Genomic DNA, 18,053 nt, shown 5'->3' with positions numbered 1-18,053 from the left:
ATTTCAAAATCTTAAATACTTGTAAAAGCGGCTATCATACGAGAAAAAAAATCGATGGCGTATTGCGCTGTCATGTTTTTTCTAGTGTAGTCTTCAAACACCTGCAGCAGCTGTAAGTTGTGCATTTCATACTGCTGATAAAGACTTTGTAACGAGCTTTAACTATCGACAGATTGTACAAATCGGACATAAATCCCGTGTCACAAATGTCATGAGTGAAATATAGAATTTACTATATTTTCACAGAAGAAGTGATAATTTGCTACTTTTTTTTTTTTTTTTTTTTATAAATCATTTTGTTTCATTTCTGATTAAATTTTCAAATCGAGGCAGATTACTGGCTTATAAGTTGATGTTATAGAGGTTTCAACAGTCTCATATAAAGTTAGCATTTCGCGAATTCTATGGTCATTATAATGAACTAATTTACAATTCATACAAGCTATCAGTTGGTCGAATGGCGCCTGACGTGTTTCATACGCTAGGCCGTTCTTTACACACTAATTTCGGCTACGGATGATTCCGTTTATCTGATCAAGATATAAGAATCACGGCGTGTGTGACCGGTCGACAGCACAAGTGCTTGTGGACAGGACTTCCGGTACCCCCCTTCTTGTATTTTTAAATGTTCAATTCCTTGGGTATTTCGGACTATTTTTGATAAAATATGTAACTTCAGAGTTTATATATTTGAATGAAATACACAAATCTCGCATAGAAACCGTTTTTAAAAATGTCATATCACCGATCATAATATGTTCATATATTATGATCGGTGATATGACATTTTTAAAAACGGTTTCTATGCGAGATTTGTGTATTCCATTCAAATATATAAACTCTGAAGTTACATATTTTATCAAAAATAGTCCGAAATACCCAAGGAATTGAACATTTAAAAATACAAGAAGGTGGGTACCGGAAGTCCTGTCCACAAGCACCTGTGGTCGACAGAGGATGCTTACTCCTTCTGGTATGACAAGGATTCCGTGTTTGCACTTCTCTTAATTTTGCAGTTTTTAAAGGATTTATGAGATTGATTGCTGTTCGTTATTTTTTACTTATCCACCCCCCCCTTTCTGTCTCCAGTCGAACAAAAGAGCATTATACTGAGATTTTGAATATAATGTTTCGGTAGACAAGTATCATGTTACTGAGAACGTAAAATATAGAGCTGTGAATTTCTTCGAAGACTGAAAATTAAAGAATATACTCAAGTCGTCTGGACTCAAAACATGTAGATATTCATACACGAAAATATTTAAAGTTACTAATCCAAAAAACTCAAATTTTCAAAGAATGCTATGAAAGTTGCACAAGAAGCATATAAAAAATTCTCTCGGCCACGTTTTTAGAGTATATAAACTCAGTGAATCTGATTTTTAAAAAGAATCAAAGCTGAATTTATCTTCATTAGAATTATTCAGATGTGAGGAGCTCTTAGAACAATGTACTTTACACTGGTAGCACAGCTTTAGAATACTTGGTGATATTGGGCAATGACTTTGTCGTTTATTTTTGCTAACTCTTCGATGTGGGTTGATAAGTCGCCCTATTTTAAAGTCATAGTGGGTCAACTTAACCCTTATGTACCAATTGCAAAGTGCAATACGGATTGAGTATTGGGGGTAAAGTTAGTCCGGGTTATATCCCAATGTGAACTGACCTTTCGATCTTTTTCAATGAAACTTTCACACCATATTAAAAGCATAGAACTCACTTGCTGTGGAAAACTTCTCGGGTACACCAGTACTTGAAGTTTGGATTTTTAGATGTCTTGTTTTCAGAATAAAATTGGTTCCCAAGAATTGCTTCTGGTGTTGACATCCAAAGAATTCATTTTCTAATCCGAGCTGTGCGCCGATCCTCGCGTAAGACCGGAGTACAGCTATTAATAGACAGCAGAAATGGTGATCAAAAGCACATCGTGTAATTACAAAATACAGTACAGATGAATTTACAAGACTTCTGTCCGAAATCAATTTATACATTAATTTTACATTTGAAAACAATTGTTATCGCTTGAATTTACCTTATATATTTAAATTTTGCGTTTTATCAATTTGCAAATAATTTTCATTTTAGATGTACCGTTGGCAAACTTGGCGCCTGGAAATTTGACTGAATCGATTTTTATGATGGTTTCGATGTTGTCCAAAGTTGTACGATTTTGATGTTGACTGAAATAGAAGACGATGACTCTGTCGCTGCCCCCCTCCTTATATCGCAACACCAGGTAAACTCTCTCCTTGTCACAATGTCCACTCACCAAAGCAGTCTTAGGAACCGAGAGTTGTACAGTTGTCTGTGGATGTAACGACACAAAGAGAAAGTGAAAGCACTAATATGTTATTATAAGAATTACTTTGGGAAGACAACAGAAATGTTGATATCAATGATTGACTGAGTGTTTCAAAAAAGAACTCTTGATTGATTAAAAAAATTATGATTGATTTTACCAAGAAATACGTAATTACTATTCTGGCTCATTTTTGGTGTTTAATGACAGTCGGACTATATTTTACCATGTTTCCGTCCTTCTTCTCGTACCGGTATCGCAGTTTTAGCTCACCACTCAGTCGGGTACAAACGTTACCTCCACCATCCCTCAACTCAAACTCAGTGACATCATTCGTCATGTCTTCGTTCTGATCGAGACTAAGGGGGTGCAATGTAGAATTGGTGTTGTCTATCGCACATGTGTTGACTGTAAAGACATCGTCTTTCTCACATTATCACCAATGTGAGATCGACTTTACCCATGTAAAACAGCCATGTGAAATTTTTCTTTATTACATATTCAACAGTGAAATGCAATGTACTATGATTTATCCATTGAATGAAAATGATATTTTCACTACAGTGAAAATAACAACTGATTGTGACGCCATCATAACTGATTGTGACGTTATGTTGTGTATTACACGTCCTTTATAAGATTTGAAATAAACATGTTCTAAAACCAAAGAAAATTTAATAAACAGAAAATTCAGTGCTTTCTAGTTGGGTGTGGAATATACTTCACTCGTAAGAAAGGAATTTTTTTTTTTACATTTTCACTCGTGCTTGCATTCGTAAAATTATAAAGAAAATCCTGATTATTCGTGAAATAAATTCCATATCCAACTACAAAGCACAAACTCCCCGTCGATGCCTCATTACGTCACCTACGAATAGACCTCTCCTATGTGACGCAGCACAATATACAGATTTGTATATTGTGAGTCCGCGATTATCACGCAGGCAAATAACACTAAAGAAGTAGTTCGCAGTTAAAAGTTTGAAGATATTGATATTAAGAGCATTAATATAAAACTATGGATTTTATTTTAAACATAAAATGATCAAAAGATAATTAGAAAGTAGGGAGACTCTGTTCAAATTATTGTGTAAAGTAATGAACTTGATGTTTACGTTCTTGTTTTGAAAGTTGTTTACGTTTGACGTTATGTTTTTTCGTCATTCTACAGTGACGTCACAGTATATGCGGCCTCAGAAATCGCTATCCCATAATACCTAAGTGGAAGAGTTTGGTTTGTGAGCAAACGAACTCTGGTGGAAGTTTGCTACAAAGCATTGAATATCCGCTCTGTCCTGTACTGCTGCGACGTCATTGACTATGACGCGACGCCGTATATATTTTCTATGATTTACGTTACACAGTTTGTATATGTTTTCCTTAGATTCCAATTTAATTTCTGGTGGCCAATTTTGGTGTTTTTCTTTAGTTTACACATAGTGTAAACCATTTTCGGGTATGTACTTTCTGGTTATCAAAAATAGTTTTTGCTTTTAAGTTCAAATGAGGAATTTGATGATTGTAAATGTTCTTGGTGCTCCTGAATTTATGCACAAAAACTGGTAAAACTGTGAGAAAAATAATCCTTTAATATTTTCTCGTGTGGGATAGGGACCTCTGGAATATGATTCACAGTCTAGGACTCAGCAAATCCTCGTTCCAGATTGCAAATCTTGTCTCCTCGGTGGAATTTCCCTATCCCATAATCTTACTAATGAAGGATTCTAACTATCTTCATGATGGTACACTTAAGAAGTGCGTCCAAACTTCTGCATAGTATATGTGTGTGCATCTTGAAAAGTAAGGATTTACAATCCGCTTCTATTCCAGAGGAGGGGGATGCAAACTCTTTATATTTACATTCTACTTTCAATTCTGTCGGAACTCCAAGCCGTTGAAAAAGACCGCACTATATTCATCAAGATTCATGCGCACATTGTTTACATTTGCATCGTATTCATGAGGAAATGGCTATCATTACAATTGGTCACGATATCGAAGGCAAAAACATCGGGAATGTAAATATCCAATGGTGTCTTACATAAAACTCGGGCATTGTATCAACTATGTGTAGTTTATTTTTAAAAGAAGATGCTGCATGTTACCTTTCTCCGAAAAATTGCCTTTCTGAATGCCAAAAGCCTGCATCGTGACGTTAGAAATGAACAGTGAGCCGATGTTTTGACCAGAGTCGTCGTGAAGAAGGACGGCATCTGTAGTCTCGCACCTGTAAACTTCATCCGATTTGGAGATTGGCGAATAGTCACTCTCCAAAATGAGGGCAGTTTTACCTAGAATTCAAGTTTGGATGCCACCAAATAGAAACTTTACTTGCATATAATAGATAACAAGTATTGTTATTTTTTTTCATTTATACTGTACGTGCATGATAAAAGTAAAAGTTATTTACTGCTGAATGCTGAGTGGGGACTTATGATATAGTTACCACCTCACTGTGAGTAATATTTACCTGTAGCTGTATATTAGGTGGGGTAATGGTTCTCCCCAAATAAGGTAATTATCAATATTGTCAAAAACCTTTACATTGTATCATATCGATATTATCTTTAATAAAGTATTTAAATATTTCAATCTGTTGGTTTTGACATAATAATTTTATTTCATTTTCCCTATATACTATCTCTCAAATGAATAAAATATCCCTATCTGCATTTTAAAAGAAAATTGAAAAAGGAAAAAAAAATCCAGATTTTTCCCATATCCAGTTTATTTGTGAAGCATGGATTTAGCACAGGCTGATTAAAACCAACCCCCCTTCTCCTATGGACGATCGGAGAAGGGGGTTAGTTTTAATCAGACTGGGAATTAACAATGAATAATGATGTTATCGGGATTGGTGTAATTCCTTTACAAAGACTACAGAAGATTTCTCCGTGATACTGCTACACTATGATATAAATCAATAGATAAATTATATGAATCTCCAAATCAATAAACAGGTGCGGCTGTAATGCAATCAGCATGTTTAGAAACTGCATTTAAATCTAATGTCTATAAACTTAAAAACGCATGGTTCACGGAGCATCCGATTTTACGTGATTGCTACGTTCAGTTCGTGTTTATTTCACAGGGAAATCAATAACTGGTCCTTCTCTATACTGTTATTATAAATTAAACGAAATATTGCATCACAGTGCAAAGAGAATAACAAAATAACATCGATAATAACACTGGTCATGAAAATGAAAAAAGAAAGACTTCTGATAAGACTTAACCTATTAATGAATACACCTTGACCTCTAATGGTGAGACCTATCTGTGTTTGTATATATAGACATTGACTTTCATCAACACTATACACTTTGAGATAAGATGGGTATTTTTTAATTGATTGTTTAATCCGTATTTATTCCATCTCCTCTATGGGCGGGATTCGACATACTGATGTAGCTTAATGAACAATAGGTATTGAGTACAAATTCTTCGTATAACTTAGTATGCCGTCTCTGTGGATGTGTATATGACGTAGGCATGATTAGATTATTAATTTACAGTGAGAGGTCGGGGAGAAACATGAAATGATAAATATTTTCAAATAATATAAATAAGCATCATGATGATATTACATGTAATGCAAATTATTGATTTACTTTTCATACTACAATGTTCCAGAACCTTTACTACACCGTTGTGAACCTGGTAAAAAAAATACCGGTACCCACTTCTATTCCTGCTAAATGTATCTCTAGAGTAACTGTGTTGGCAATTCGTAGTTTATCCAAATTCTAAAAATACCATCAAATATATAGTTCGCATCTGACAAGTAGATAGTTTAAGCGTGGGTAGTTTTTTTTTTTTTGGGGGGGGGGGTATAATTTTGAAATACTCATCATATTGTTTTGTTACATTAATATCTGCTACACTATTTTGTTCTGTTAAACTCAGAATACTTAATGCGGACCAAGTTAATGAATATCATACCCTGTTATGGATTTAATTTTAAATATACACTGATAAGGGTCACATACTGCTTAACCCTGAGTGTGACTTAATATTGAGTGTGACTTCACCTTGAGTGACTCAAACCTGAGTATGACTCAAACCTGAGTATGACTCAATCCTGAGTATGACTCAGCTTTGACTGTGACTCAACACTGAGTGTGATTTGACCCTAGGTATGATTTAACTCTGAGTTTGATTAACCCTGATTGTGAGCACGACGAAAGTGAAATAAAGATTTCGTCAGCGACGTAAGTTTGAGAATAAAATGCTATCATCTGCGGCCCTGAACTTCTAAAATTCTTAATTATGTTAAAATTATTTTCTTGTTAGAATATTGTGAAAAGAAGTTGAGAATATTTTTTTTCATCATTTATTAGATATGGCGTCACAAAGTTTGTGGCATTTATATATTTTCCTCGAAAATTGCAAGTCAGAAATTTCAACTTTCGGACAATTTCCGAATACAAATTCGTCAACCAAACTATTTTCATGTCAACATCGTAATATAGATATTACAATTAACATATCTTAATTTTATTGCATTCCACGCGTGCGGTCCTCATTTGTTAACCCAAGCTATCTTAGAAGTATGGCGGAGAAAGCACGTATTTGTGAAATTGTATGGAACTGGTTCATGTTTAGGTAGATTGCAACTGTTATTTGTGTAGTTTTTAAATATGGCCAGTATTAGGTAAACTGTTATTTGTGTAGTTTTTAAATATGGCCAGTAGTAGGTAAACTGTTATTTGTGTAGTTTTTAAATATGGCCAGTATTAGGTAAACTGTTATTTGTGTAGTTTTTTTTTTTTTTTTTTTTAGATATGGCCAGTATTAGGTAAACTGTTATTTGTTTAGTTTTTTAAATATGGCCAGTATTAGGTAAACTGTTATTTGTGTAGTTTTTAGATATGGCCTGTATTAGGTAAACTGTTATTTTTTTAATGATGAGTATATCCTCTTACCTTCTCTTTGGTACACTATTTTGAAGGAAACGGACACTTGCCCATCACTGGCTTTTCTAAAGAGGAAGTTAAGAGAATTTAATTTGTGGAGTAAAACATGCAGCTCCGACCTATCCGATTTACAGGTTCCGGAGGACACACGTGCATCACGTAGAGGTAAGTCATGAGTTTTTGTGTCGTTTTTCAAGTTCAAAGTAATGGAGGCATCCAGAATAACGTGTACACATGGCTCGTCACCCGAAGAGCTGTACTGAAAATCCAATCCTCGGGCACCTGTCAATGGATGAATTGTATACAGAACTATAATATTGATCAGGTATCTTTATTTGAATTGTTTTCTTCTCATGATTTATTGTATGTATGATTTTTAACGGGAAATTACATTCGAACCCATAATTTACAAGTTTTCTAATCATAGTCCTCAATGTAAATGTAGGAAAAACTGTAGGACAGAAGAAACTCACTGTTTTGGCCAACGGCGATTGAAAACGAGAAAAGGATGATCCAATACGTGTCCTTCATACCTGCAACCTGTCGGTTCGATGATATTACCAACAGTATACCTGCAGCAAATTTAATGAAAACAAATATTTTCATAGCACACCTGTTGCATCGGTGATATATGTGGAAAGAATAGCACACTTCGATGATTGTAATGTCAAAATAGGACACTATAGGAATATCAAATATCCATTTACATCAGCCAGAAATATATAGAAATCTGTGCTATACTGTAATTAGTTTGTTTTAAATGCATTTGGTGTACTTTTAAATGGATCAGATTTGAAGATTCAGTTATTAAGTTTATTGATAAAGTCTTAAGACAGGAGGTATAATTGGAAACAAAGGGTTAAGGTATACATCCTTCAGAATTCAGCAGGTTCATCAGAATTTGCCTCCATCATTGAGAATGAACAGATAAGTGCTTCCATTTCTAAATACTCAAAACTTAAAATATTGGATTAGGAGGTTATAAACCGCCAGCTGCGTATGTTAGTTCGGAGAGAACTGTGACTGATAAGCTTAAAGATGTGGTGGTAAACTGCTTGGGTGTCAATTCCAGCTTGGGCCTTCTGAACTCGATAAGACTTTGAACAGCAATCGGGCAACCTCCCAAGAATCATGAAAGAAATTAATGTGCCTGAACAGACAGCTTCTGTATAATCCTTGGTGTGAAAAAAAAAAACACAGAAAAAAAACTGCATGATACTATAAACCATAGCACCTGAAGATGAAAATTTGAAAGATACGCAAGGAAAAAAACTAAGATGTGAATGACTTGTTGGAGACAGACAGGACCCCCCCCCCCCCTTTTTTTTTTGTTTACAAAATTGAGTCATGAACATCCTGTGGCTGACAAACAAGAGAACTTTGAAGATAATAGATGAATCGTGATCATAATATAAATAGTCGGGATGTCTTTAAAGACAAAACAGCCATGCTCTTATCACAGAAGGCAGGAGTTCCCTAAAGACAAAACAGAATCATGAACGTCTCATAGAAGATAGGAATTTCCTAAAGACAAAACAGAATCATGAACATCTCACAGAAGACAGGAGGTCTCTAAAGACAAAACAGAATCATGAACGTCTCATAGAAGACAGGAGGTCTCGAAAGACAAAACAGAATCATGAACGTCTCACAGAAGACAGGAGGTCTCTAAAGACAAAACAGAATCATGAACGTCTCATAGAAAGCAGGAGGTCTCTAAAGACAAAACAGAATCATGAACGTCTCATAGAAGATAGGAATTTCCTAAAGACAAAACAGAATCATGAACGTCTCATAGAAGGCAGGAGGTCTCGAAAGACAAAACAGAATCATGAACGTCTCATAGAAGGCAGGAGGTCTCGAAAGACAAAACAGAATCATGAACGTCTCATAGAAGGCAGGAGGATCCTAAAGACAAAACAGAGGTAAGAAATTTCCACTTGAGACAGAAAGAATGTCCCTACGAACTGTTTATTATCTTCGCCTTTTCATACTGCGTGATTTGTATGTGTACTGATACTTAAAGAATCGAATATCAATAGTAAATGATTTATGTTCTAAATAATAATTATTCCATCATCCCTGTATTTTCTACAGATATCCTGCTTACCTTATTGATTACAAACAAACTTTACAGTGCCTAGATATACCATCTCATACAAAATCTTCCACAATGGTCTTCTTTCATGAAAGGTGAAGATAACGAACAGTGATCAATCTCATAACTCTTATAAGCAATACAAAATAGATACCGGTAGTTAGACAAACACGGACCCCTGGACACACCAGAGGTGTGATCAGGTGCCTAGGAGGAGTAAGCATCCTCTGTCGATCGGTCACAACCGCCGTGAGCCGTATAACCTGATCAGGTAAACGGAGTTATCCGTAATTAAAACCAGTGTGCTAAGAACGACCTAACAATCGGTGTGAAACACGTCAGACAGCATTTGATCCAATGATAGGTTGTATTGACGAACTAGATCGTTATAACGACCATAACATTTGCGAAATGCTGACTTCATTCAAAGTCCAGCTGAACGACATGCTCAGCTGGACTTTAGATGAAGCCAACATTTCGCAAATGCTATGGTCGTTAATGGTGATGTCAGTTTAGTTGAAAATGACAACCTGAAATCACTCATTTCAAAAGGTCCAAATTCAGGGAGCTTGAACTTTCAATTGGCGATAAAGTTTCATTTCTACTATGAATTTTGTTGAAGATTATGTCAGTCTATGGACGAGATATATGAGATATAGTGCTAAAGAGTAGGCGTATGAGATGAATATCTCACAATAGACAAGTAAAGAAAGAATTGGATTCCAGATATTTTTCTGTTTTAGTGAACTAGAAATAATGAGTTGGATGAGGAATACGTACTGGTTCCAGCTGACGAAGCTTTTAACAACACTGACGTTTTAATGCTCATTATTATAACTGTATGCTGGAAGCACATGGCTTTAGATTTTAAAAAAATCAACAACATGAAGAAAAAAGAAAACAACAACAAAATATCAAAATAACAAAACCAATAAAAAAAAACCTTCTTTTAGTAAATTTGAAATCGCAAACCTTTTCTTAAATCAACAGTATCAAACGAAAAGATTTTTCAACACTTTACACAACAATAAACTAAAGTTTGGGCGTTTTTCGTCCCGGTTTTGACGTTGAATACATGTAGAGATTTTCATAAACGCGTATATCATACAAGTCGCAAAAACCAGAAAATGATGTTTGATTTGTAGTACGGAAGTGTTTATCTACCTGAATTTCATCATTGACTTTGCGTTGTGTAATAGATAGGTGAGTCCGACTAGTACAGGTTTGAAATGAAAACAAATGAAGTTTTAATGATCTAGTTGTCTATGACAAAAATTCGATATCAATAGCGGAGGGAAAAATGGTAGGATGAATTCTAATTGTTCTGAAAAACGTAATAAATATCTGTTGAATTTCTATATGAAACTGATAATTCAGACTTGAGATGAGTAATTTTCATTTTTTTTTTAAAGTGAGCTGTGGCTATTTCAAGTTACCTTGTCTGAAGATGTAGCAAAGAGCCCAGATACTAAACTTGTTCGAGCCTACATAGTCGATAACACAATGGCAGAATACAATTTGCTACTTAATCTCTGATAGGACGATGAATTTAGAATGAGCTAATAATAAGTCTTTTAGAATGACTTTGGAATTAAGCAAAAACTCTTTTGGCTAAAGATGAAAATAGTAAGCAAATCCTCATCTACCACAGATGAATTTGAGTTGTCTGCAGTTGCAGAGTTTGATCCATTCTCCAAAACGTCACCAACTTTATTTTGTTTTATGAATGCTTAGGTTTCACACATGAACAGTGAGTTTTTTATTTGTTTGCAAAATAAACGGTATTTGTGTGTGAGTGGGGTTAAAATTGTCTTGAAATATCTGCTAATATTAATTTTTTTTGTTAAAAAATTATGATGATGGATTTAAAAACAACAAATTTCTCCGCATGGAATTTAATTTTGTCTATGACAGTTGAATAAAAAAAATTGTATAGAGTTATATAAGGGGATGTATAACAAATTCTGAAAATCAAATAAAATATACAATTTGTAATAATTAGCTTTACTAGTTACAACCAGAATAGGCCAAAAATCATATACACATGTTTCAACCCATGCGTCCATTTTTTGTTCGTTTGTATCCTTAAATATTATGGTAATGGGTATTGTAATTGTGATTAAGTAAAACTTTAACGTCTTTCATTGAAAATGTTTTTACTATTTCTAACATCCAAAAAAATCTAAATCAAACTCACTCCTTAGCTTATTTTCTTCCCTTTTAAGACTTGCATGTAGAACAGCAACATCTAGTCGTCTATTTATCAAAAGAGAAACGTGATATTTCGTAAGTACTCCACTTCTGCAGTGAACGATTCCTACACAAATATAGAAATACATTTTTGAAAATATATTCATTTTCTCGCACGGCATTTAAATCAGCTAACACTGACTCAATATACTGAGACTTCGGGTAATCGGCGAGTAAACAGCACAATAAATCAATTTTAAAGTTCGTTGGATTGCATTGGAAACGCGCCACACGAAAATGTGTTTGGACATGCTTGTAAAAATCAACGAATGTTTACAAGTGGTCCATTTATAGAATAGCCGTGGAGGGGGTTTACCAGACTTCCACAATTAATCACCGTAGATTGACCATGTAAGTGAAACGGTTAAGATGAATTATATCATATGAAACATTATCTTTTAAAGTTTGTATGCAATTTAACTTCAGGTATGAATATGTCAATTATAAAGTAGGTCATTTAACAACTTAAGGTGATATGTGTTGTAAACATAGTTTGGTCTAACATTTGCCTTGATCATCCTGCAGTGTTATAAAGATTTTGATGTTTGTTATAAGATTCATTCAATCAATGCGAACCAGCACTACATTATAACCAATTTGAATGAAGGTCTGGAAATTATAAAGAGATAAGTGCTTACGTATTGTTTGTGTTATGGAAATATAAAAAAGATGAAGATAACGAGTGGAATGAGAGGAAAATTTACATAATCAGGAATTATCCTAGCTTCCATTCATTTTATAATCCCAAAATTAACGCTGATTAATACCAACTACCTAATCATGTATTCTTGGTGTTTATATTTTGTAATAAGTTTTCACATGTAGGTCAAGTTGAAATATTGTGGCTCTCATAGAAAAAAAAATAAATTCATGCAGAGATCATAGATTTATTCGAAAGCTTCTACTTAAGAAGAAAATCTCTTGTTGAGGGCGTCAACTCGACAAAGCTACATTGAAATACATTGACGACGTTTTATCTAATCACTATGTTAGCTTTCATTATTATTTCGATTCGATATATCTCATCCCAGTGAACTCGAAATAAAAGACACCACAGAATCTTACATATCTGATTCATATTTGGATATTTTATTGAATGAAGACGTTAACAGCAAACTAATAACTCAATTTTATGACTTCAGCTTCCCATTATCACCTGCATACGTTAGTTTCTCAACAGATCCGATACGAAAAAAATATATTCTGCGTATAACCAGTTTCTAAACCGAGGCAGGCTACTTACATTTGGCAGTTGATGTCGCAAGGGTTTAACAGGTCTCGTTTAAAGTCACCATTTCGCAAATTTTGTAGTCGTTATGAAGATCTAATTTTTACAAACAGCCCGTCATTACGTCAAATGCTGTCTGCCATGTTTCAATTGTCAGGCCAGTCTTTACATTCTGATTGTGACCACGGAATACTATCAGCACAGAGGGATCAATGGCGGATGTGACCAGTGTGCAGTCAATAGGGAATGTTTAATCCTACTACTCACTTGATCCCACCTCTGGTGTTTCCAAGTGCCCATGTTTGTCCTGCTCTCAATTTAGCATTCTTTATAGTATTCATGAAATTTATCATTGTTCGTTATCTTCATTTTTTCGTTTATTATGGGCAAACTTTAGTAAAGATATATATTTCATAATGTCATTAATAAGGCATGGAAGTTGTACATTACATGCATCTTATTTATGTACGCAGGTTTTGATTTTAAAATGGACACAGAGGAGACAAGTTTAAAATATGGAATTCAGGTGACAGAAGTGTCACCGAACAGTATATGGGACATTGTGGTGGCTTTTGATATTGGTACAAGCTACTCTGGATATGCATACAGTGACAGGAAAGAGATACAGACAAAATCCATATCCTTGAATGAATGGGTAGGCAACCTGGTACCGGATTCAAAGGCAAAAGCGCCGACAACAATTCTCTTCTCCAACAAAAAAACATTCCATTCTTTTGGTTATCAAGCAGAGGAATTTTATGCTGAACAGGTCCGTCAAAAGAAGGGCGAAGATTGGTATCGATTCAGAAACTTCAAAATGATTCTGTATCGAGAGAGGGTAAGTGTACTCTTTCGAATTACTTCGGACTTTATTGTTTCAGGATTTGATAAGAAAAAGTAATATTTTCGCCTGGTACTTTACAGAATGTCCACCGTCTTCTAGAGATCAGGGATGATTCTGACAGAGTCTCAATTCCAGCACTAGATGTTTTCACATGCGCCATTCAATCTCTGAAAGATAATTTTGAAAACGCAATAACGTGTAGATCTCTGAAATACGATGTTAATAACATTCTGTACGTTGTCACAGTTCCGGCTATATGGAAACAGTCTGCGAAACTTTTCATGAAGGAGGCTGCATTGAAGGTACATATTCATATTCAAATACTTTTAGCAACCTTGTTAATAGTTAATGTCCCTTCAGTCTCAAGTTTTGTGTATATCTAACACATTGATATTTTTAGGCTGGGATTCCCGAGGCCCAGCTTCTGATTGCTTTGGAACCGGAAGCTGCGGCACTATACTGTAAATCTTTACCTGACCAAACACTGACAGAGACATTCAAACCCAAAAAACGATACATGGTCCTGGACCTTGGCGGTACGGTGAATTGATATCTAAGTTAATGAAATTTTAAATACATCAAAAAATTAAAATAAAACTGTATTTACAAATGTAAAAGATAACATTGAACGTTATTAGTGATGATGAAAATATTCCTGTGAATTTGGAAGAAATTTACATTGTAAAAGTTTCCTTTAATCATTCATTCTATCATTCAATTTCTTCTATTACCTCTTGTACAGCCTTTATTGAATTAATAAAAATAATGATAATGAAATTTTAAAAAATAATTATTTTTTTGAAAGGTGGAACTGTTGATGTGGTTGTTCATGATGTTTTGGAAGACGGCGGATTAGCAGAAGTATACAAGGCTTCCGGTGGTGACTGGGGTGGAACGACGGTTGATAGAGAATTTGAGAGATACGTTAAGGATGTCTTCAATAACGATACCTGCCTACAACAGCTACGGGAAGTGGCTCCTAGAGATGCTCTCGACATGGAAAGGGATTTTGAAATGCAAAAACGACAAATCAGCAGTAACCCTGATGGGGAAATTAGATTAAAATTACCAGGGAGATTAAAAATGTTTGGAAATATAAGAGTAGAGGACTCCGTCACGTTTGACCATTTGTACGTAGAAAACTCACAATTTAAGGGATTCTTTGAAGAGGCTAAACGTAAAATTATATCCTTGATAAACGACATATTGTATAAAGTCAAACGCTTGGATCAAATTCTTCTTGTTGGGGGATTTTCTTGTTCCAGGTATTTATGCGATCAAATCAAGTGCCATTCTGATTTCTCACATATTAAGTTTTGCTGCCCCAAAGACCCCGGTCTAGCAGTTTTACAAGGGGCAGTTATGTTTGGATTTCATCCTGAAGAAGTTAAGTTCAGAATATGCCGATACACGTATGGCATAGGTGTTCTGCAAGATTTTGATGATTCGATTCACCCAAAGGAAAAGCGAGACATTATTGACGGTGAAGTTGTATGTAAAGATATCTTCGATATTCTTGTGTACGAGGGAGAAAAAATAAAATACGATGAACCAAGATTTTCCAACTCGAAAAGCAGTCACAGACAAGCAGATCGAAAGAAAACGCCAATACGAAAGGAAATATATGCTGGAAAGGATATTCTAAGGGACCGACTAACTTTTGTCACTGATGAGGGAATAAAATCTATAGGAAAAATCACCAGCCAGCCTCCATCGACAGGCTGGCCTGACCTGGTGGAATTTAAGACGAAGGTTTACTTTGGACAGACGGATATAAAGGTAGAAGATTTTGATATTACAAACAGTGTGACCAAGAAAGCTGAGTTTGATCTGATATGAAAACGGTTGACTTCTAAAGAGGCTTTGATTCCCACCAGGTTGTCCTTCTGAAGTTCAGGAAGATTTGTGAGAGTGCTATAGTAAGCAATCTCTCAATGAAATCCACAGCTTGTAGGACTGATGATAACACTGCTCATATTCCGGACACTCACCTGTAATCAGGATATCTGTAACTATAATTAATGTACTAATCATAGAATACCAGTATGTTTACCCAATGAAGCATTTGACCCAAGCATTTACGAATGTTTTCAACTGTATGCATTTTGTATCTTAGGAATATTTGGAAGTTTTGTAATCATTATGTCACCTGTTTTACCGCAGTGTATGGGTGTTCACTTCGCCTGTTCACTACCTCTGATAGCGCTTAATTTAAACAGTATTTTATTATGATAAATCATAATATGATGTTTAATTTAAACAGTATTTCATTATGATAAATCATAATATGATGTTTAATTTAAACAGTATTTCATTATGATAAATCATAAAGGGATCGGACAGCTGGCACTGTCTATATAAATGATAACAATTAATGATATTAAGGATGCGTGCACGCTACTAACAAAAGTCACGTGGTAAGGACACAGCATAGTTTAGTGTCAAACATCAGGAATACCATGCTTAATCATTCTAAAATGATACGTGCAGAGTTTTTACAAACTTTGCTCTCTCTCTCTCTCTCTCTCTCTCTCTCTCTCTCTCTCTCTCTCTCTCTGTTTTTTCTTTTTGCTCTTTGAAAAACATTTTTAGATTATCATCAGGCCAGTATATATTGTATTTCTATCAAAACATTATATAACATTTATTTTCGGTTGAACGAAGAACATTGCTATCTTTTTTTTTATGAAATCCTTTTGAATCAATTTTTTAATTAATATGGAAAGATCTAAGTGTCATTAGATTTAAAGGGTTGTTTAAACAGTAATGGCAATGAATGAGGGAATAATTTGAAAAAATGGAAATAAATTACCTGATTTTTGTGTTTGTTGAAATAATGAAAAAATAATGATGTTCTTGATTAACATAAAAAAAATTACTGCTTTCACCTCCATAAAGATTTGCTATTCAGGATGATTATGTGTAATTTGATATTGTTACAGTATATTGCTACAGAGGGCAGCAAAAGTTCTTATAAATACTCGAAATATACCAACCTCTACTATCTTTTTATTTCCTGTTTGAATTGGATGTCATTTAAGGATTTTTTATGTTTAGAAAGGTCGTTTTTCTGTTCAAAGATTTAAGCAATGATGTGCCAAGTTACCTCAATGTTCTCCTATGTACAGAAATGTCATTTTTTTTTCATATAATATATATACACATACACACATGGTCACTTTTTAATTAAAATCGTTTACGGTGGACCATTCTCAGACATATTCTTTCTATTCTGAAATAGATTGTTTGTTTGGCTATTCATTTCTTTTATATCCTAAATGAAAAGTTTATTTCCGAATTCCCTTGATTGGGATTTTTTGGAAATATTTATTATTCAACATCATTTCATTCAGTCGAATGTAAAACTTATACGGTACCAATTTTGATGCACCAGATGCGCATTTCGACAAATGCTCAACCGAAATGTTTGAAATCCGAAATAACAATGAAGTTTTAGAGCTATTATAGGGGAAAACAATGTGTCAAAAAATGCTATGTAAAATAACCATATACAGTGTATTTAGAATGTAAGATAAGAATATATCGTGCTTGTAAACGGCACCTATTTAGACAACTCAGAATTTGTTAGTTAAAGAGATAAGTATTTATCGTACGAGGAATCAAAATTGTCTCTCTCCATTTGATTAAAACAACACTTTTCCGACAGATGGTGTGGTTAAACTTAAATTCTACAACTCTGTTGATTGCCGAACTCTGATTCCAAACTGCCGCTACTAAAGAATCAACTCGCTCTCTTGCTAGACATGATTCTTAACACTTCATTAGGAGGAAGTGGGAATTTTAAAAATTTAATTAGAGGTTTTTGAGAGGAAAATTTCCCCCAACTGTTCTCAGAGGATTAATAGACGTGAACATGTTATCGACACAATCGTAAATATTCCAGGCGGTGCAACTCCCAGCTAACCTATCAGCATTTTGATTTTTACATATTCATTTACAGAATTAGAGTTTTAGCATACACTCCTAAAGCTTTGTTTTAGATGACCTGAACTGTAAGCTCAAGTGAGCTTTTTCTGATCACCTGTTGTCCATCTGTAACCTTTTCACATTTTCGACTTCTCCAGAACCGCTTGGCCCATTTCAACCAAACGTAGCACAAAGCAACCTTGGGTGAAGGGGATTCAGGTTTGTTCAAACGAAGGGTCACGCCTTTCTACAAGTAGAAATAATACTGAAAATGCATTGCTAGGAACTAATTATTCAAGTGTTAAAACTGCAGCCCTGTTCTTGCATTTTTGTGCGTTTCTCGCTGATTTGTGGAGTTTATTTTTATAAAACGAAAAAGCGACAATTCCTGAATTTCTAGAATGCAACTTGGAATCCAAAAATATTCATCTAAAGTGAATATAAGAGATTCACTAATTTTCTCTCTAATCTCTCCAGCTAAAAACTTTTAT

The 18,053-nt window shown here is 34.6% G+C and overlaps 2 protein-coding genes across 3 annotated transcripts in view; one reads left to right on the top strand and one right to left on the bottom strand.

Moving 5' to 3' along the window:
• LOC125679342 (uncharacterized) overlaps positions 1-8,405 on the bottom strand; it is an 18,748-nt gene extending 10,343 nt beyond the window's left edge. The window contains exons 1-6 of the mRNA XM_048918496.2: positions 7,689-8,405; positions 7,225-7,497; positions 4,405-4,590; positions 2,526-2,707; positions 2,092-2,305; positions 1,721-1,888 (exon numbers count right to left, since the gene is read on the bottom strand). Coding sequence (XP_048774453.2) covers positions 1,721-1,888; positions 2,092-2,305; positions 2,526-2,707; positions 4,405-4,590; positions 7,225-7,497; positions 7,689-7,821 — 1,156 coding nt within the window. The 5' untranslated portion in view covers positions 7,822-8,405. The remainder of the gene's footprint in view (positions 1-1,720; positions 1,889-2,091; positions 2,306-2,525; positions 2,708-4,404; positions 4,591-7,224; positions 7,498-7,688) is intronic.
• A 424-nt stretch (positions 8,406-8,829) lies between these two features.
• Positions 8,830-16,807, top strand: LOC125682289 (heat shock 70 kDa protein 12A-like). 2 transcript variants are annotated; one of them, XM_056156406.1, is made up of 5 exons: positions 8,830-9,140; positions 13,265-13,629; positions 13,716-13,937; positions 14,036-14,171; positions 14,441-16,807. In XM_056156406.1, the coding sequence occupies exons 2-5, from the start codon at positions 13,279-13,281 to the stop codon at positions 15,472-15,474; spliced, it is 1,743 nt and encodes a 580-aa protein (XP_056012381.1). In that variant the 5' UTR covers positions 8,830-9,140; positions 13,265-13,278; the 3' UTR covers positions 15,475-16,807. The 2 variants fall into 2 exon arrangements, with proteins under 2 accessions (XP_056012381.1, XP_056012380.1); XM_056156405.1 differs by lacking the exon at positions 8,830-9,140 and adding an exon at positions 11,830-11,914.
• The last annotated feature ends 1,246 nt before the right edge of the window (positions 16,808-18,053 follow it).

The sequence above is a fragment of the Ostrea edulis genome, chromosome 2 (genome assembly GCF_947568905.1).
Source record: "Ostrea edulis chromosome 2, xbOstEdul1.1, whole genome shotgun sequence".
Classification (NCBI taxonomy): Eukaryota; Metazoa; Mollusca; class Bivalvia; order Ostreida; family Ostreidae; genus Ostrea; species Ostrea edulis.
This window is presented reverse-complemented; position numbering and strand designations above follow the sequence as displayed.